General features: G+C 34.9%; 2 protein-coding genes across 2 annotated transcripts; one reads left to right on the top strand and one right to left on the bottom strand.

The window, feature by feature from the left end:
- Nucleotides 1-12,156: 12,156 nt before the first annotated feature.
- LOC120273201 lies at nucleotides 12,157-12,987 on the top strand. The gene has a single exon (XM_039279835.1). The coding sequence runs from the start codon at nucleotides 12,157-12,159 to the stop codon at nucleotides 12,985-12,987; it is 831 nt and encodes a 276-aa protein (XP_039135769.1).
- A 1,302-nt stretch (nucleotides 12,988-14,289) lies between these two features.
- On the bottom strand, nucleotides 14,290-14,721 carry LOC120273200 (pheromone-processing carboxypeptidase KEX1-like). The gene has a single exon (XM_039279834.1). The coding sequence runs from the start codon at nucleotides 14,719-14,721 to the stop codon at nucleotides 14,290-14,292; it is 432 nt and encodes a 143-aa protein (XP_039135768.1).
- Between the last annotated feature and the right edge of the window lie 7,748 nt (nucleotides 14,722-22,469).

The raw sequence follows: 22,469 nt of genomic DNA, 5'->3' as shown, positions 1-22,469 counted from the left end.
TCCAGAAGTATGCGTATATTTTTGTTGCTTTCTACTAGCAATCCCAAGTTTCTCTGAATCCTACATAACGACATGCATATTAATTATAAATAACTAAGATTTGATACTCTCAATGAAATAAGCAAAATATTTACTCCAACCTCTCCTTTCCTTGAATACCAAAATTCAACTAGTTGTTCCCATTGCCATCGAATAGTAGCACTTGGATGTTTATCCTTGTTTGCCTGCAGACCTTCTTCTTGTCTGAAATGTTTTGTTTTCAGATCATGCTTGTAATCTCTCCATTTCTTCCCCAAAGATTTGAGCACATACTCTCTTGAAATTTCAAGAGAAATTCGTAACTATATAAGAAAGTTTATATAAACAATTTGTCTTAGTAATAGAACTTACTATCGACACTTCAATATTTATAAGGATAACATTTGAACAATTTAGTTAAGTGAGATTACCTCAATAAATTTCAACAATTCATCCTTCAATGTTTTTGGCACTTTATGCCAACTCTTATATTTGAGACCAATCTGTTGTCCAGATCAAGCAAGCGTACCTAGAAATCCAACCAATATTTGTGCTTCAGATCCAATTGGTTGTCCTAAATGATTGGCACTCACTAAAACCCTTTCTTGAGGAGGTAATGTCCATAAATCTTTTAGAGTTGTTCGACAATTTTTCTTTGTTATCCTTGATTTTTAACTACAATAATATATATGGACAGGTATAATTACATCAGCCATAAAATAATAACTATTGATAAACAGTAAAACCCTTAGCTATCAAGCAAACAAAGAATTAGACAACCTATGCAATAATCATCTTAAGTTTGTATATAATTATTAGTGGTGTCATCATATGATTATTGTTGCTATTTGCAGTCTATGTCATGGAGTTGAGTGATCAATGTTCGAATAAGTACATAGTTCAGGTGACAACAACTTCATTAAATACAATCAAGTTGACAACACTCCACATGAAAAAGTATCAGATATTTAGTAAGATAATCATATATAAACATCATACAAGTTGCTATAATTATATATAAATACAAATTAAGTAGAAAACAACAGTGCTTGTGATTTTTCCATATAAATCCCTGATGCTATGTTGAAAAAACTATTCACCAACAAGATCTGAAAAGGATTTATCAGGATAATTAAGTGAGATAATATGCAAATTCGGTCAAACTATATGCTTAATTGATAGAACAGTACTTGTTTAATGTATAAATTAAGTGGAACATACTAATTAGATGAATGAGTAGATTGTATTCTACTAAAGTTTGGTCTTTACCGAATATTATGGTTCAAGATGATCAGAGATTTCAATATGAAAAAAGTATGAGCTTGAGCAAGGATGAAAGAACCTTGACACAGGTTATCAAAGCTAAGTAATTTAATTAGTCAAGCTATAGATACTGAATTAGTCATTCCTCCTTAAAACAACAATGAGTTTATAACAAAAATAATTGGTGAAACACTCAATATTATGTATAAGAATTATCTTCCAAAGAGAGATTATTTATTGGACAAGCCAAATCATTTGGGACCAAATATCCAAATTTTTAATGTTCATTTCATCGGTGACAGGAAGAGATCGAACAAGTTCCTTCATGGGATATGTAGGATGAGATGTTGAGCAATGCTATTCAAAATCACAAAAATAAAGTGGACAAAAAAAAAAGTAAGAATCACAGAGATTTATGTGGGTTGACAATTTTTAATTGAAGTTGAAGATCATGAAATTACCTGTATTTAAATCAACAACTTCATTAACTGGGTGAACATTCTCTAATCTTGTGCATGTGTTGTTGGTTGCAACTTCATCATTAAGGTTTGAATCATCTAAGGATAATGGAATTGAGCTATGTGGAATAAGATCAGGTAGTGGAGCGGACCTAGTAGAACCAACATGGATTGGTGCATTATTATTGCAAGCGGTGCCTGTTGTAGCACCGACAGCATCACATCCACTTTCATTGTTCGCACTGGAGGCAGATTGGACCATTTTGATACCCTTCAACTTTAATCTCTGTATTTTTTCCCTTGTTTACAAAATATAAAAATAAGTGTGCATAACATCAACAAGAAAGCAAATGGTTGTGGCATAAAGTGATGTTCACCCTGTTGCTTGTGAATCATGGAAAAATAAAATGAGTTCTAGATTAACACTATAATTCTAAAACATTTACTTAAATATATAGCAACAAAAGTAACAGATAATTCAAAGGATGATGTTAATTATTGATTCATGACATGCCAAATTTTCAATCAAGTTAGCATTTGATTGTGTAATAAAATGATGTTTTCCTGCAGTTTGTGGCATTAATGCTGCTCTCACAAATAATGTCAAGATATAGTGCTCAGTATTATACATAATATGCTCAATTATACATAATATGCTCTAACTGATAACATGAAGCTTGTTCTTACAAGTCAAAGTGTGCACCTTAGTAAAGTCAGCAATAGCTAGCTCAAGTTCCCTTTGGAAGGCATATGATGTTCCTCTTCCAATTAATGCCTCTGGTGATCTAGGATTCTCCCTCAATATCTAGATATATTTAACACAATTATGCCATCTATCATACATCGAGAACCAAAAAGACATGCATAAGATGAAAAAAGAAGAAAAAGATAAAGCTCAACCTGATTGAATATTTATATAGTAGCATCATACTTGCCTTCATTAACCTACAAAACAGAAATATTAATGTCATGCCAACCATGAACATGAATAGAGATTGCCACAAGGCCAAAATTGAAAAACTGTAATAATTTTATAAAGTAAAATACAACAAGTATTCAGAAATATCTTCTGTTAACCTTTTAACTTTTTAGGATCCTTGTACTTAGAACATATCTCCAAAGCAGATGCTTTTGGGGATGGTTAATATATTGCAGATTTATAGGTTTGGAGTATTTATAATTAAGACAACAAAATTTATGAAAATTTTTGTTCGGTGAGACCACTAACCAAGCTCTAGCGGAGAAAGGTAAATAATTCAAATAAAAACAAACTTATAAAGAAGATTTTGTGATCAGCAAACTTAATAAGACAAAGCAAACATACGACATACTTGAGAAATTCCTCTTGATAACTGAAAATCGAAGCTTATTGACTTCGATTTTGTTTTAGAAGAGGCAAGAATCTTCGGAAGAATTGTAATAGGGCCTACTTGAATTATTCCATTAAACAGGTATTTCTGCATAATGGAAAAAGTATCATAAAGTGTTTCATCTGGATATCATTCTGGTCCTGCTAACTAGGTCACATACTTGCACTCAAGATCAAGGAGGGAATGTATCATTTAAAGCTGCATGATTTTTCACCTCAATATCAACCATTGATGGACATAGGAACAGGTGAGAGCAATGCAAGAACACCAGCAGCAACTTAAACAAGTATGATTCCAATAACAAGAACAACTTTATTATGGAGTGTAAAAGCTTTCAGCGGAACCTCATGAAGTTCAGCCATGATTCACTATGTCAGAAGACCAAAAACAAACATGGTTTTAATCAAACTGAAACTAGTTTCTCAAAATTCAATAACACTTTGGTATTGTTATGCAAGTCTAGTTGTGAAACTTCCACTAACATAAACTTGCATAGCTATTGAAACAATAAAAAGAAAAGTGTTCAACATTAATTGTCAGCAGGATGTTGCAAGCATTGGTATTCACACAATATATATCATTCTAAAGAAGCTTGACTTTCACTGCTTAAACCTGATTATCATTAGGAAGCAATATAATAGATAACAACTATGGGAAAATAGGTTGATGGAGAGGAGTAGTAGCCAGATTGAAATTGTGGATAATGACATTTATGACTTTTGACACTTATGACTTACGGAATTGCTAAGTGTCAAAAGTCATAAATGTCATTTGCACTCAGAATACTATCACTAGTGGATGGAAAACATTTGGCTATAGGTACAATATTTGTACTTTCATCACCCATGTCATACATCTCCCTCGGTTGATTGCGTATCACAACCAACCAACCTGCTTCTTTCGGATCTTCGAATAAAAAAATTGCTTTATTTGTGATGAAATTACATATGGTTCATCTAGAATGTGTTCTCCCGTGTGAATTATGCGAGAAAATTTACCATTGTGAACCCGTATTTATTATTCTTGATTCCCCTATTACTATTCACATCAGCCCAATCACATCGAAATAGCACAACCTTGAACTTGTTGAAATAATCCAACTCAATTATATCATTTAATATCCCATAATAGTCAATATTTCCTTCTAATGGATTAACATCCCGTACACTAGCATAGTTCATTGTTGAAGAAGTAACAAGAACTCCAGAATTTTGTGTTTTCCTACATCTTTCATGAGATTTTGTATGAAATCAAAATCCATTAGTGATGAGTCCATTATATCTTTTTATAATCCTGTTTGGACCTTGTGCAAGAAATTTAACTTCTTCAACCACATCATTTCCATGAGAAACCTGTTCAAATTACATGTATCTAATTAAATATATGTCTGTGAATGTGTATATATATTCACATTAATGGATAATTGATCTGGTTAAAAGGTTTTCCCATGGCTTACAGTTTCTCCCAACCATTCATGAAAAGTTTTGGTAATTTTCCTATCAACATCTCGAGCATTTGAATGTCGAGCACGCATATGATCTTTCAATATATTTTTATACTCATTGCAAGCAATGATAATACATGTGAACAACTTATGTCTCACCAAATATGAAATCTAAATGTTTGGCTTACTTTTGGAATGGTTGAATAGCTTCATGGTGTAATAGCACATAACGATGTGCTTGTGCCCATGATTTATGATCCAACTCCACCACTTCAATTTTACCTATTGGTTCTCCACCACTTTTGAATAAATAACAATTTGCAATTAACTCATCATGCACTTGTCATAGGTTTCTCTCAGGTTTATCAAATACTGTTTCAATATCAACCAAATATCTAGAACAAAAGGTTACACATTCTATTGCCAAATATCCTTCTACAATAAACCCTTCTTGAAATCTCTTATTTCGAACATAATTTTTTAACTTGAACAAAACATATAATAAATAGTTGAAATTAATAACCCCACAAATTTTGGTTGATTAGTTATCATAAAAATTATTCCATGAGGAAACTAATACTGTTCGACTGGATACATCAATTGATAATAAAAAGGACCGCCAAGCTTGGCCTCCAATGGAAGATATATAACCAAGTGCACCATTATAGTGAAGAATGAAGGTGGTAGAATCTTTTCTAGGTGACATAAGGCTATTGCTGCTCGATGTTGGAGCTTGTCGAGGTCTTCCACCTTAAGCACTCTCCCACAAAGGATTTTGAACATATTTTCAAGTTCTGAAATTTGACATGGATGAGCGCAAAGTAATTTGAGGCAAATCATGTAGTAATATATGATAGTCATGAGATTTTAAAGATTGTAGTTTTTGTTCTTTCTCATTCACAGTTTTGGAAATATTTGAAGAGTATGCATCTAGAACTTTTATATTTCTCAGTACATGAAAAAAAGATCTTTTTCTACTTTTGACATGGAAAAGGATGCCAGTGGTAGTCTTATATTTCCATTGGAGAGATATTCAGGATGATGCTCTCACTGAATGCCCAATTACATCAAATCTAGTTTGCTTTTAAATTATCTTTTGATTTCCCATCCACATTAAGAGTTGTTCCAACAATATTTTCACAAACACTTTTCTCAATGTGAATGATGTCAAGGTTGTGGCACAAAATATTATGCTCCCAATAAGGTAAATTAAAGAAAATGGCTCACTTTTCCATAGAATTACCTCATGTGTTTCATCTTCCTCTACCTCATCCTCATCATTGCCCACATCAACATTGGACATTTGATGTCACCTTTTCTTTGATCCAGAAGAAGATCTGGATTTCTTCAAATTATCTTTTATCCCCTTTCCATATGTAAATGGAACATATTTTAACATTAACAAAATATCTGTTCCAGAAATAGACAAAGAAGCTCCACGCATTGCAACTGTGCCACCAAACAGGTGATTGTGTGATTGCTACAGATGATCAGGTTCTAACCACCGTCGATGTGCCATGAAACAAAACTTTTTCCCATTAGATAACCAATTGAAGAAGTTTTTGCCGCACAACAAGGACATGCAAATTTTCCTTTGGTGCTCCAACCTGATAAATTTGTATAAGCAAGAAAATCTTTAATAGTCAATAATAAAATGGCTCTTAACTATAAATTCCTTCTCCCTGATACATCAAATATCTGAACACCAACCCACAATTGCTTTAACTCTTTAATAAGAGGTTGCAAGTAGATGTCGATATCATTTCCATAACCTTTATTGCCTTGGAATAACCATTGATAAGATGAAAGAAGGTTGCTTCATCCTAATCCATGGTGGCAAATTATAGGGAATCAACACTACTGGCCAAGTACTATAAGATGTACTTAAAATCTTGAATGAGTTAAATCCATCTTAAGAAAGCCTAAGCCTAACATTTTGGGGTTCAGCAGCAAAATCTGGATATCTTGCATCAAATGATTTCCATGCCTCAGCATCGGTAGGGTGTCTCAAATGGCCATCATTTGTTCGACCAGTAGCATGCCAAACCATATCAACTAAAGTCTTAGAAGACATGGAAATCCTCTGCAGTCGTGGTATTAAAGGAAAATACCATAAAACATTTGTAGGTCTCTTGTGAACGATATCACCATCATCATCAGCCAGAGATTGTTTGGGATCATTCGACACCCAGCGAGAACACCCACACATATGAAAAGATTGTTCATGTTCATTATCCTCCCAATATAGCATGCAATCATTAGGGCAACTATGAATTTTTTCATACCCAAGACCCAAATCCTTGATAACTTTCTTAGACTCATGACTACTTCTAGGAATGGAAGCTGAGGGAAAGAATTCTTTAAGAAATTCAATCAACAGATCCAGCCCTTTTCGGGTCATCCCACACATGTATTTCAGATGAAAAAGCCGAATGTAAAAGTACAATCTAGAATGTTTTGATACCGCATAAAGTTTTTCATTTATTTCTGTGAGTAACTTATAAAACTTTGCAGCTTCCTCTGAAGGTTATTCGTCATCTACCACCCTAGAAGTTCCATACCCAACTTGTAAAATGAAAATGTCTAAAAATTATAAAATAATTTATTCTCTTATCAAAATAAAAAAAGAAAAAAATAAAACCTTGGACTAGTTTGCTCATCCAAATTCCCTTGATAAGCTCGATGCATGTTAAAAGCATCCCTTAACAAATCTTCCATTCCATCTTCCCTAACTTGAGAAGTTACATTATGAGAATTTAAAATTGAAGCATTTCTGAAAGTGGTTGTTGTATTAGAAGTGTTTGATGGAACATGTTCTCCATGGAAAAACTAACAAGTATATCCTTGTAGAATTCTATCACATATTAAATGTTCAAGCACTACTTCACTGGTTCACCAATGAATATTCACGCACTTTGCGCAAGGGCATACAATCATACCATCTTTACCTGAGTTATAGAATGCAAATTTGAGAAATTCTTCCACTCCATTTTCATATTCTTGGCTCAACCTTGACTTATGCATTGAACTCTTATTCGTTTCTGCTTAATATATAAAAATTAATAATTGGATACTACAAATTATATTTCATGAGAAGCAATGACTAAATATTGATTTTCATACAAGAAATCCCTTCCCTGCTTTAAATTATATAGGTATTGTATAGGGCATACAATACATATATAATTTAAAGCTAATTTTAATTTAAAACTATTTAGAGATATAAGATTTTAAATTAAATTAAATTATTCACTTGCTGTTAATAACTATCATTAAAAAAATTATACCATCATCACCAAAGGAACAAACTTCATATTGAATAGAACTAAGATGGACTGAATCTGTACATCACTAATATACATATTTAAACTAAACACGTTGTAAAATCATTAAAAAGCAAACAAATTAAGGCATTTCACAGAAGGAAAAAGGTAAAAATATGAGATGTACAAGGTTTAAATTCTTGAATAAATTAGTCTCGTATATCAATCTACTTATGTGTAGCATCCTAAATAGAAGTAAATAAAAATAAAAATAATCTTGCCTGTGAATTAATTGAATAGAAGTAAGTCTCGCAAAAAACCCTAAAACCCCAAAACTCAAGAATGAATTAAAACAAAACAAAATAAAGGTAGATTAAACTTCATCCTTCCTCTATTCCTATTCATGACTTGCCATCCATATTAAAAGAACGAAAGAAGCAAAGCACCTCACAAACATTCAGAAAAAATTGTAAACATCTTAAATCATAAACTAGTACCCAAAGACCACAAGCATAAAAACCAACTCAAACAATCAAAAAATAAAATACAATAGAACAATCATAAACAAACAACAATGACATCCAGATCTCCCAAAATAATTATACATCAATGAACATCAAAACCAAATAAACTTACTTATTCTTTGAGAAAGCCTTCTCAAGATCCTCCTTATTCCTAAGATCCCCCTAGAAAAATCATACCAAAAATCTCATCAAACACCAAACACAAAACCATCCAACAAAAATTGAATACCCAAACCCTAAGCTCACTAGTTAGAAATTTGAGATTATCAAGGAGATCCGCACCCGTGAGCTCCCTAACTCGATCTACATCCTCCACATGAAAACCATCCATGAGGAGCGGTACATGGGTGAAAAACAAGATTTAGAAAGGGATTACCATGAATTAGTGAAAGATAAACACTAGATTTTGAAGAATGAGAGCAACACAACAAATGATAGAAAGCCAAGGATGACGATGAACGAAGCCGATCTAAATATTCTGCCACAATGAAACTCTAGGAGGTCTCTTTGCCACAGTGAAGATGATCTAAATGCTCCACATTGAAGCTTTAGAGGACAACGATGAATAAATTAAAGCCGGTCAGGCCATCTTGGCTGCCTAGGCATAAAGAGAAAGAGAGGAGAGAGAAATATATATTATACTTATAAGTATTTAGGATATAAAACAGTCCTAGCGTTTAACATTAAATGCCATGACATAAAATATATTATTTATAATTACTGAGAAACCTAAAACTTCCCGGTGTTTTATCCCCCAAAACGCCGGTCCAATGAAACACCATACCGGCGTTTATATTAAAAAAACGCCGCTAATAGAAATAATTTCTCGTGCCAAACTTTTTGTTAGCCCGCGAAACAATTTGCATGGTGTTTTAGTCAAAGGATGTCGTAAAATGTAATATAGTGCCAGCGTTTATATAAAACGCTGCCATAAAAATGCCGCGAAAGGCCTACTTTGGTGTAGTGAATTCTTCTATTGTTGATGCTACCTAGTAGTTTGCTGAAGAATTACAATTGAGATTTCCTGAGTTTCCCTTGAGGTCAAGGGAATTTGAAAGGGGGGGGAGGGGGGAGTAATGATATGTGGTGATATGAGCTCTCTGTAATTGAGGAATTTCTATAGATAAGATGAAGCTAAAGGTTATAGTAGTTGAGGAGTGGAGAGCTTAGATGTTTAGAATCTTGAAAGGGAGTTTGGTTTGGTCTAGAAAAATGCAGGAAATGAGAGCAGCTTGAAGCAATGAAAGTTTAAAAGCAAAAGGAGGAAACTGTTTGAAAATTCGTTGTTTGTTAATGTTGTTAGAATTATTTGATGATGTGGTGTGTTTGTATTGTATTAGTTAATAACAACTAAGTTGGATTGAGTGTGATGACTCAGATAAGTCATGAATCGTGGCAGTTGGATTAGTGTATGTGGGTGGCATATGAGTTTGTTATAATCCAGACCATAGATGTAAATCAGCTACTGATCTAATCATGGCTGGTGGATCATAGTTAGTAGTTGGGTCTTAGTGTCATCTGTAATTTGATCTGTTAGTTGAATTCTTTTATAACATATGGTTCAGGGAAGGATAAAGGGAATATGAATGAATGACTAAACTCTTTCTCTTCTTGTTCTTACTTTCTTCTTGATCTTGTTCTCTTTTTCATCTCTTCTCGGTTCTAGTGTGTTTGCAAATCTTCTACTCCATAACATCGTGTTTATGTCTAGCATTTTGGTGTAATATTTTTATTTTGACACAACACGATTAGACACATTTACACAAATTTTCACCACTAGCGCTCAAAGTAATATATTCACAAACTACTCTTCTTTACAAGAAGGCTCTAAAATCCTGTTTAGTTAGATTACCCAAGGATTTCAAAGATAACAAATCTCAAAGAATAATTTCATTAATAAAAAAAAAGTCCGCAAACCATAGGTGATCTAGGGGCAAGGGGCTCAATGAATATATATATATATATATAATTTAAATATTAAGAATTATAATTCAATATTAAATAAAATACATGATTATTAAATCAAAACAATAAAATTATTATATTAAATAAAATTGATGTTGAGTATTAATAATAAATAATATGTTTAGCCAAAAATAGATCTTTAAATATTTTTGTTTTTAAATTTTATATTTAGATATATTTTTTAATGAATGTATCAATACATAATTATCATTTTTTAGGGTATTAATGAAAATAGTAATAATAAATAAAAATAAGGGAAAATTACCTAAAAGTCCCTTGGAAACTTTCAAACTTCCACTGCAGTCCCTCTAACAAATTTGTTTCCCACTACATCCCTCCTTTTTTTAGCCATGTTCTCTTCAGCCCTTGCTATTAGTTCCGTCAGTTAAGTGGAGGTACAATGACTCAAATGCCCATGTAACCATGTGAGATGAAAAAAAAAACAAAAATGTTTTCCTCCAAGTCACATCACATTTAATGTAAAAGTAAGGGCAAATATTCCAATGAAGCTTCATTGTCAGATAAAAGATGATATTTCACTCCTTCTTAACGTTGCCACTAGTTTTGAACTTGTGCTTGTTTATCTTGGTCCGGTTGCCGAAGCTTCAACTTCGTCTCGCCACCTTATTTAGTTAGCAGGTTTAAGTGAAGATATTTATACGTAAGCTGCTATTGCTGCTGTTTTTTTGTTTGTTGTTGTTGTTCTTCTTTCTTCTTCGGCATCTTCTTCTTCCACTTCTTGTTGTTCTTCTTCTTCATCTCATTCATGTTGTTCTCCTTCTTTTACATCATTTTCTTCATCTTCGTAACCTTCGTCTTCTTCATCTTGTCTTCTTGACCTTCTTCTCCTTCTTCTTGTTCTTGTTCTTGTTTTTATTCTTCTTCTTCTTGTTATTCTTCTTATTGTTGAGTCCAATTAAGCACGCTTTTGCATTTGTAATATACGAAGCTTAATCACTTTTGTCATTTTTGCAATTCCATGCATGTGCAGTAACAATGGAAACCATTTTCCGCCGTGGCACGATACAAAGGTGAAGGATGTGTGCTTCAATTCACCATTTTAAGTTCATGGGAGTCAGTCATGAGTGAGATATGTGCTCGCTGGGCTTGTAGATATTTCTCAAGTGAAAGTGAAGTTCGTAACGTCTAACGCATACAAAACGCTTTGCCCAATTGAGCCTGATGCTGATTTTCAACGTATGTGTCATATAGACCATAGTTTCAATAAATTTGTCGTAAACATCATCATCGAGGATGTGAGTGTCTCTGTAGATGGAAAGTCAGCCTCCTTGATCCCATTGCAATACTACAATCACTGATTTTGCTGGTTACTTATCGTTTATGTGTTCCTTTGTTAATATATCATGTGTATTAATATATCTTATTGTATTAAAACTGTTTCCTGTTTATAATACCAGATTCCTGTATCTTATTCTGATTTCTTGTGTATAACATGTGTTTCCTATGTATAATATTTTTTTCCTATGTATAATCTATGTTTCCTGTGTAGACTTTTTGATTGTGTGTATTTTTTTACCACAGAGAGTCAGTGTTAGACAGCGTCCACCCCAATGGCAAAAGTTTTCTCTCCCAACATAATTCTTCTGGGCGTGCAGTATTGCTGGGTATACCGATACACATGATGGTTCCACTATACAAGTAGGCCAATGATTTGAGAATGCAGACCACTTTAAAGATTGCCTGCGAAGTATAGCTATAAGGAAAAATTTTGACTTTACATTTATAAAAAATGACAAACTTCGGGTGACTGTAAAGTGCGTGGCTTAGGAATGCCAATGGCGAGTGCATGCTTCTAAAGAGGGAATTCATGGCCCGTTCCAACTGAAGACAATGCAAGCAACTCACATTTGTGATGGAGGAATTGGTACGACAGCCCATCCGGAAGCAAGCAAAAAGTGGGTTTCTGAACGTGTCATACAAAAATTAAAAGAAACACCATTATACAGAGCTGTTGACATACAGAAAGATATATTGCGTATCCACGGTGTTTGTCTTCCATGTAAGCACGCTTGGATGGGGAAAGAGGTTGCGAGGTTAGTGATCTATGGTAGTGAGGTTAGTAGCTATGACTTGCTTCTATGGTACGCAGATAAAGTATTCGCGACAAATTCCAGTAGCGTTGTAGCTATTGAAAATGACGGCGAGCGGTTTAAGCGTGGGTTTTTTTTTTCATTCGGGGCTTGTTTATTGGGGTTCAAGCATGTGTGCAGGCCATTATGTTTTATTGATGGAACCTATTTGCTAGCCAAGTATGGCAGGATTCTGCTAAGTGCTACAGCCAAAGATGGCAATAAAGGTCTATTCCATGTAGCATTTACTATCGTCGATAATGAAACTGATGTGAACTGTACTTGGTTTTTTGCTATTCTTGGGGAGGCCTTATACAGTCAAGATACCTATGATGAAATTATAACATTCATATCAGATCGATCTAAGGGCTTGGTCAATGCCGTCACGCGAGTCTTCCCCTCATCGCCACATGGTTATTACCTACGACATTTAGAGGCGAACTTCATGAAGACCAACTCTAGCATCGGTAAAGCTTTGCGAATGCAATGCTGGGTAGTAATCATGAAAATTGCGTATGCATACACTTTGAAAGAGTTTGATGATGCAGTCGTGAACTTGCATGTTTATCAGTCGATGTACTCGCTTGGTTGATGAATAAGTCCGACGTTGATCATTGGTCGAACTTTTTATTTAAAGGAATACGATGGTGCGAGATGTATTCCAACGTGGCAGAGTGCTTCAATGCCTGGATTAAAGAGGCACAACATCTACCAGTAATAAGCATGGTTGACTCAATCAGGTTAGTCACCTACCGGATATTTTTATGTTTTTCCGTGCAATATATTAGCATTTATGTGTATTATGCAGGTATCGTGTGTATAGATTTATTTTCCTGTGTATACTATTAATATTAATGTGTATACATAAAACTTCCTGTGTATTATACAACAATCGTGTGTACACATTTAGTTTCCTGTGTATGCTATTAATAATAATGTGTATAAATAAATATTTCTGTGTATATAAATGAATTTCTTATGCAACTATCATTTTGCAGGTTTAAACTTATGAATATGTTAGCCAAAAGACGTGAACAATGCAACAACTGGGATACACACCTTTATCCAGAAATACGAAAAAAGGTTGAGCAAAGCGTTGATGAAAGCCGCTTCCTTAGAGTTGGTCGTTCTACTGATGACACGTATGAAGTCAATGACAACAACAACAACGCGTTCAGCCTCCAATCTCATAGTTGTTCATGTGGAAGATGGGAACTACATGGCCTATCGTGCAAGCATGCATGTGTAGTGATCATGCAAATAGACACAAATGTCCATTCTTATGTTGATGATTACTTCACAGTGGAATGGTATCCTCGGGCGTATACAAATCCAATATCCCCTATTCTTGACAGTGACATACCATCGGATGACAATTGTCAACTATGACTTCTGCCACCAATATCAAAGAAACGGCCGGAACGTCCTAGAAGGAAGCAAATAGAGTCACAAGCTTTCGATGTTCATGAATTACATTATAGCCGGTGCCATGAGGTTGGGAATGACCGGCAATCATGTAATGCAGTCATACCGGACTGACCATGGTAAACCTCACGATAGTGTATGACATTTGATTTTGGTTTCACATGTTCAAAAGCACGACTTTTATGACATTTTCTTTACCTGTGTTATTTCTCCAATTTGTGTGTGTAGAACCTTATTTCCTGTGTATGTTTTAAATTTGTTGTGTGTAAAATACATCTTACTGTGTATATTTTTACTTTACTGTGTATGAGATATGTTTTGCTGTGTAATACATCCGGAATCTTTGGCTATTTCACAGGTGTTATATGTTATTATATAATGACATTTTGCAATTACAGATAAACTTAGGAATTACAAACGCAAGATCTCAGAGGTAATTGTGTAACTGTTGATGTTTGTTTGCAGTACTTTATACATTTTTTTCAACATCGGCGGTGATTGGATTGTCAGACTCGTGCGCATTATCCTTGTTCTCCTTTTCTTCCTCCCTCGCTTCATCATGGGTAGCATCTTCAACAGCGGATTCATTATTGTCACCCTTGACAGCGACGGTGTTCTTCTCTTCTTTGGCATGCTTCGTGTTATTGTTGGTGTCCTTCGCAGTCTCGGCATCCTTTACATCGTCGACATCATTATCTTTGTTGTCCTTCTCTCCGGCAGCGTCCTCGTCAGCTTCTACGTCTTTGTCACTTTTATCGTTCTTCTCCCCGGTAGTGTCATTCCCACCTTCTATATCCTTCTCACCTTCGCATTTCTTCTCCGTGGCGGCCTCCATCACACCTTCTATATCATTGTCACTTTGGCTGCCCTTCTCTCCGTCGACCTCCTTCTCGACTTCCATTTCCTGGAAACCGTGGCTGTCCTTCTCCTCGGCGGCCTCCTTCTCACTTTTTATTTCTTGGAAAACTTGGGTGTCTTTCTCCCTGATGGCCTACTTCTCACCTTCGGCGTCATTCTTCACACTATTTGCTTGGTATAATTTTCCTCCTCATCGCGTCGATAAGTATACAGTCAATATATCAGAGGCAGAGGATTTGGACGTCCGATTATGATATGGACAATTCTTCCCCGTTAAGAAAGCTGCTCCATATATCACATGCAAAATACCAGGCAATCAACGGTGTTGGGTGCCTATTTGGGGGCAATCCCGTACATGCTCATGTGGGATGTCTCGAAATGGATTTCTTTTGGTGTTGACCTCCGGTATAGTTTGAAAAGATCTCGCTGAACAGTTTAATGGAACCTGTTAATCACTAAATAGAAGCGCATAGGAAAGTATATCATAGTTCTATAAGATATTGTCATCACTAACCATGTCTCACGGTGTCAGAATCATAAATATCGGAGAAGACTGAGGAGTAGTGCATGTACTTCTGCTTCTCATTATCCAAAACGAGCAGATGGTAATGACCATGAAGTAGGATTGGCATAAGTATAATGTCTGCTATTTGGTACCCGAATATGACATCTTCCATCAGGTATACTTCTTGGTCCTCAGCGAATTACAATTCCTATATAGCAAGAACCAAGGGCCTTGTGACAACGCCACGTCTCTTGAATGCCAAAGGATTTGTTATCAATTCCGCACGGAGCATGAGTATGAAGGCATCCAATACATCATCATGGATATTTTCCTTCCCATCAAAGGACGACGAACAGATGGGCACGAGTGGTATACCCGTAGTCGTTATCATCCCTCCAGATGACAGAGCTGCATAGAACAAGACAACCAAAACATAGATACGCACAGGTAACAATAGTTATACACAGATAATCAAATAGTTATACACGAAATTAAATATATACACAGTAAACCAATTATGTATATAATAACCTAAGTATAAACACATTAAACTTTCAATATACATAATAGAATATATACTTTACACATGAAGGAGAAAAAGTACCTATCGACACTTGTGTTGAGGAAGATGGGGACTACTGCCTTTTTGAATTGCTTGATCTTTTCCCAACCCTGGTAGGACTTCTTCTGTGGTAGGCAGCCAGTGTCAACCTGCTTTTGCTCCTTCAAGTACACCTGTCCTTCCGGTTGAGGCTGGTATGTGACAATTGCGAGCAGCACTTCTGTAGATTTTTCCTTTCTCAAACCGTTCAAGGATTGAAGTAGTGCGTCTATAGCGTGTAATGCTGCCTCATCATTTTCGGAGTCCTCACTCGAAATGGAAACCTTTTCAGCAGGTTTGTTTTTCTGTGCTGGGCCCTTATTCCTTGTAGATCTCCTTGGTTGAGCCTTTCTCGGTGGGGGTCTCTACGATGGAGCCTGTTTTGGCGGTGTCTTCTTCACTGGGGCTCATTTTGGTGGAACTTTTTTTGGAGATACACTGCTTTGATGTTTGTCTTGTGCAGCCATGCGTCGTGTAACACGTTTGTGGGGAGCATCTTCGGCCTCTACCGTGATCTTGGTGGCTGCTGGGGCCTCAAAGAGGCGGGACATCAGGTGGAGTTTCATCCATGGCCTGTGATGCAGCTTCTGGCTCTTCTATTCCGGCTTCAGGGACTGGAATTTCATCACTACGGACAGAGCGATTAGAAGCGGGGACCTGTGATGCAGCTTTTTGCTCTTCTTCCTGAGTAGTTGCTGGTTGAACTTGAACATCCTTTGAATCGTCTTCATCATGGTGTACAGGGATTTTTGCATCACCTGTATACTTCGTACTGTACTGCATAGAACTGCTTTTTCAAGCCGTGAAACCCTTTTGAACCTAATGCTAGGACTAGGGGACGGTCCTGACGAAGGGGGGTGACTGGTATCCGTGGCCTTCACAAGGGGGACAGAATCCTAATGCGATAACCGTGACTCAGACACTTTTTCACTTTGCATCTTCACGTTCACACTCGTCTATACAAGCTCACAGGTCACAGAACTCTGATAATACTTGATTTAATAACTGCCATATTTCATCATCACTTTGCGGAACCTCCCTCGGCCTTTCTGCCGATGACTGTCAATGACCAATTTCTTGAGGGTGATTGGAGGGGATTGGTTCCGCGTCGCTTCTTTGTTGGCTCAGTACTTGACTTTTCCCAGTGGTAGGGGGCCTTGTTTGTCATCGGGACTGCCTTGTGTCTTAGCCCGATTATGATACTTTGACAGGGGTCTGCTTCTGATGATGCTTAATATTACCAACTAACATATTCTCCTCGTCGTTAGCTTGCAAAAGCTCGGAGAACTGCCAAGTAAATACAAGACATCGTAGCGGTAGAACATTATACATAATAATTCTATAATATACATAGTAAACAATAAAATATACACATGAACACTATATCATACACATGAAAAATGATATTCTACACAGGAACATGAGTTTATACACATGTACAACATTGTAAAACATTGGAAATAACACATTCATTAAAATCACCAATCATTTTAGACAGCAATAGGATTGTCTTACATTGTAAAACATTGGAAATAACATATTCATTAAAATCGCCAACTTGATGAAACTGGAATCCCCATAACACATGATATGGGGTGTGTGGCCTATTCTTTGTTTCTTGACACTACCTGTCACCTCATAAAAGCGAATATTTAGAGCAATGGAGCAGCTTCTCAAATACCCTGCACTAGGGCAATTTCCTTTACAACGAAGTTTGGCACGGCCGGCTATCGCAGAGATGTCTTCCATCATCCACTTGTGAGTAGAGTGCGCCCATGCGTAATGGCCTAGTGACCCCAGATCGTCAGCGTACCTTGCCAAGAATGGTGGAGCATTTAGACAAGTGTTGGGTAACAGAATAGTCATCATCAAGTACACTACAAGTAGCTTCACAAAGGGCTCCTCATCGCCGTGTTTGCTACGTACAATTCTCAGTACCACATCGAGAACCCCTCTCTCTTGCAACACGGAAGCAATGTCCATAAAATGGGCAAACGGTGTACCGCGGAGTATCTCCCAATGGCGCATGTTTATTAGTTTTTTCAACTCTTCAATGGTTTCAACAACTGGGCCTAGATAACACCGAGCATTAACAAGTATTGTTGCCATCTTCTGATCTATATAAAAAAAACAAACACAACTCAATCACTATGAGATAAGTATAATATTATACACAACAAATCACACAGTCTATACAGGAGAAGCTAGAAACTTTACACAACAATGTTGATATTATCAAATGAATCGCACAACATTACACAGAAAATAGGGAAACCCACTCACATAACCCTCCTTCCATGGCAATAAGATATATCTTCTCACATTCGTACTGTCTTTTTCCCTTGAGGTATCTCGCCAATCTTTCACTGAAAATCACCGAAGATCTTTGCCGAAGAAATCCCTGAACAAGTGGAAACCGGGGATGAAAGTTGCTGGAGATCTCGAAGACGAGGCTTTGCAAGAAATAAGATGAACGAAAAAAAGGACTTCGACGGCGTTCACCAATATAAGAAGAAGGCGATAGGATGCGACCTTTGGCGGAAGGGATGGTTTTGTTCCCAAATCCCGAGGTTTCGCAGTCCAATCAAACATCGCTAACGGTTCTCAACGAAAAAAGCGGGGGTAAAACCGTCCTTTCACCGGGTTCAATTCAATTCAAAGCACTCAACTCTCTCAGGGGCAGCATCATCTTTTCACAGCCTATTTCATGCCTTCGTCAACTCCATTAACCGATTTTGGGCTGAAAAGGAATTTAAAGGAAAGAAGGAACCCCTGTAGAAACACAAACTTTTGGGGGATTAAAAAGAATAATTGAAACTTTTGAGGGATTTTCTGGTACTTCTCCGTAAAAATAAAACCCTAAAACAAGCAATTGCTATGTCAAAATCTCTTATGAAAAATCATGTTGCATAGATCGGTGAGTTTTCTTTCTTTGGTCAATCATTTGCCTAAAAACAAGCAATTTATATATCATTCAATATTTTGACATACACGTCTGAAAATAAAGAAAATAATCTATTATAAGAATAATGATAATTTTAATTAATTTTTTATTTAAAAAATATATAGATATATTTGATTATTTAAAATTTATATTTATAAGTTTCCTATTATTTTAAATTTTGCCAAAAATTGAAAAAAATTTTAATCCCAAACTTATTCTTATTCTCATTAATTGTTTTTAACTTTTCTTTATGTATCATTTAGTTGAAATGTGACCGACAACCATTTATTTATTATATATTACATTATTTCTTTGTGTATCAATCATATAATAAGTAAAAAGAGTGGGAAGGACCAACTTTTGTTTTCTATGAACTTTGTAGGCATAGATATGAAATGAATTTTGATGTACTAATCATCCTCGGAGATTATGCCTAACAACCTTGTTCTTATGTTAATCATGTAACTACAACATTCCATAAAATACATGTATACTTATTAATTAATTATAAATTTTATAAATATAAATTTTAATCTAATATTTTGGTTAACTCTGATATCTCATCAATTTGTTTACGTATTTTTTCAATTAATTCTTTTTAACCTGATTTCTTTTTTATTGTAAGCTTATTATCAAAATAGATTTATACTTAATGATTTTTATTAAAAGAAAGGTAAAATAAACTTTTTTTTTGGTAAGAAATTATTGATACTCTTATATTAAAAAACATGAGTAAGTGTAAATAATATAAGTGTGATAAGCCATGAATATTGTGATGAACACATAGTTGATGTGGCGCAATAATTACTAAATTTATATTTTTTCTTAAAAGAATAAAATGAGCGGTGATTTAAATGTCACTATTGTTTCTAATCTTATTATAAAACTTGTTAAGCTTTTTCTATCTGTATTGAAATTAAAAAAAAAATGTCTATCAAAATTTTATAAAATTTAAAAATTAATTATTTCATTTTTAGTGATATAAGCATAACATGGTTAGGTTAAAACTTGAAAAAAATCTTTTCCTCTGGTTAAATCATGGTCATGGTTTAGATCTTTCGAATAATAATGGAAGAACATTTAAATTTTTTGAATTTTTTTATTATTGTTAAAACCTATATTGTTTCTATTGAATGGTTTATAAATATTTATCGAGTAATGATAGACGCATCAATTTATTTCCTGAATTCGGTGCACAAATGACCTAATTGACCCACGTGATAACCAATTTTTTTTTCTTGAATAAAATATTTAGTAAAGTTTTCTCTTTTCAAAGAACATACTTAGGTCATCGTCATTGTCTGGCTTCCCGATCACCAGGCATCTCTGCCAACGTTGCCATTGCTAAGATCGCCGATCTTCCTGTTTCTAATTGCACCGGTTGCCTCCTCTCTCCTTATGCGTTCTCTTTGCCTTTTTTTTCTCACTTCTTCCTCGCCACCACTGTCACGCTAGCACACTTCCCCCCCACTGTGTTCCCTCACTGCTGAAGATGACGGCAGGGTCAAGCTACTCGCCTTTCTCCCACTGTATGCCCTCGCGGCCGAAGACTATTGTGTATGTTAAAAACCTTGCCACCGTTGTCGGGAGGTAATCGCTAAATTCTCATTCAAAATCAATCCAATTGTCTTTGGTTTTGTTCTTGGTTTTGATTTCAGTGGGTTTTGGATTTGGTTTTGGAGTTCAGTGAAGAGGAAGCCAAGAAGAAGATTTACTTTATTTATACTTCAACTTACACTGGTTTTGGTGCGTTGATATCGGAGAAGCTTTCTTACAAAGTTAAAGGTATTAAATAATTTGGATTGATGGTGGAGGAGTAGAATTATGAAGTAAGAATTGATTTTTGATGATGTTTTAATGGACTTCTAGTAATGTTTCTGCTTTGTTTACAGGATTACTAGGGGTTCTCTTGGTTTTACCTGATTCTTATCTCTATGTGTGTGTCTGTGTGTAAATGTGGTAGGAGATTAAATGGAAGGAAACCAATTGTATGAAGAGATGCAAGCCGATTGTTGTGGTTCCTAATAAGTTGCATTTAGTTTTACAAAATCTGAATATGTATTTTGTTTTACTCCCATGGTGCAGTAGCTTGATAAGTTCTTCTCACTTGGAGTTGTACAAGCGTTGGCTTGGAAGAGATGTGGTCTCAAGATGAATTCAACTAGAGAAGTATGGTTTATGCCACCAGTCGATTAAAGAAGTATCTTATCAAGGATTCTGAAAGATGCTATATTTTGACAAAGAAAAAAATTTTTGAATGCAACTAGACAATAGCAGATGGAAGAGAAAAGGATGCTTATGGATGAGTTTAATTTGATATTCACCAACTTATTTTAGATTTTGTATAGATTGCAAGAGTTCAGTCGGTTCAAATGTTGTATAGATTTCAAAACTTAGATTTTGTATTCGTTTCAGATTTCAGTACATTAAGTTAATGGAATATCATTTGTCATGCCTTAACACATTTTAGATTTTAGATTTTGTATACCTTCTAATATTGATGGCAATGGCAATTATGACCAACAGAAAAAAAAAAACTTTCATTGTTTTGTATATATTCTCTAGATTAACAGGGCTTTAGGTTATGAGTAATATATTATGAAATTTTAGTATGTATCATTTGGAAGGATCATGATTTTTGGGCTTCATACATTCTCCAGGTTTGGGCATCATATAACCTGGAAAATATATTCTTCACACACAAAAAACTTGGATGACAATACATATTCAGAACATATTACTCATTAAAAATTTAAAACCCAAAAATCCTAATTCTGCAGTATGTATCATTCTTCTCTTTCATAAAAAAAGCCCACACAAACACAATGTCCAAACATCATAAAAACCTGGAGAATATATTACTCAAATTTCACAAAAATAGCCCAATAAACTATAGAATATATATCACAAAGAGCTACAACAAACAACAGAAAACTACAACAAACAAAACACAACAAACTGAAACAAACCACAACAAATTGAGTGATGTATCACCAAAACAACTTCAATGCTTCCACTAAACAACAAATTGGAACCGGTAGCTTCTCATTTCAAATTTTATTGAAATTTTGAAGCACAAATTTAGCAGCATTACAAATGCCTTCAACATCCCTGAAACACAAATTTCAACATGTGTCACCACACACTAAAAGAAAAATCCTAAGAAAAAGGGATATACTTATAATCATAACCATTTAGTTTTCAACCATGAAATGTAAATTACCTTGGAAGAAAAATCAATGGCACTAGTTTGCATTGTGGAGCTATCAACATGCATATTCAGCATATCAAGGAGAGAATTCAAATTCACCTAAGAGGAAAGAATGTATTCCAATATTTTAGATAAAATTTTATGCAAGATCATAACAAATATAAATATTAATTGATATAGCATTACCACACTTTCTTGAGTACAAAGTTCTGCTTGTGTTTCATTATAAATTTGAATATTCCCCTTTGTTTGAGATTTCTAAAATAATTAACATAATGTAGATATAAAAAACTGAAAATAAAATGATATATAAAATGAATACCTTTTTTTATTTCTAGTAATTATTTCTTCAACTTTTGATTTCTTTTTTTTAGATGCTAGTCGGCCCTTGCTACACACCTTTAAAGGAGTTAGGAACTTCGCGGTTGAAGACATTGTTTGATGTTGCTCATGATCTTCATTCAAAAGCATTTAGGGATATAACTTGATTAGAATCAGTCTCCCAACAATTATCCATGAGCTTCTCCGTT

This window comes from Dioscorea cayenensis, chromosome 12, assembly GCF_009730915.1.
Source record: "Dioscorea cayenensis subsp. rotundata cultivar TDr96_F1 chromosome 12, TDr96_F1_v2_PseudoChromosome.rev07_lg8_w22 25.fasta, whole genome shotgun sequence".
Classification (NCBI taxonomy): Eukaryota; Viridiplantae; Streptophyta; class Magnoliopsida; order Dioscoreales; family Dioscoreaceae; genus Dioscorea; species Dioscorea cayenensis.
Note: the sequence above shows the minus strand (reverse complement) of the source record. Positions and strands in the feature narration are given on the sequence as shown.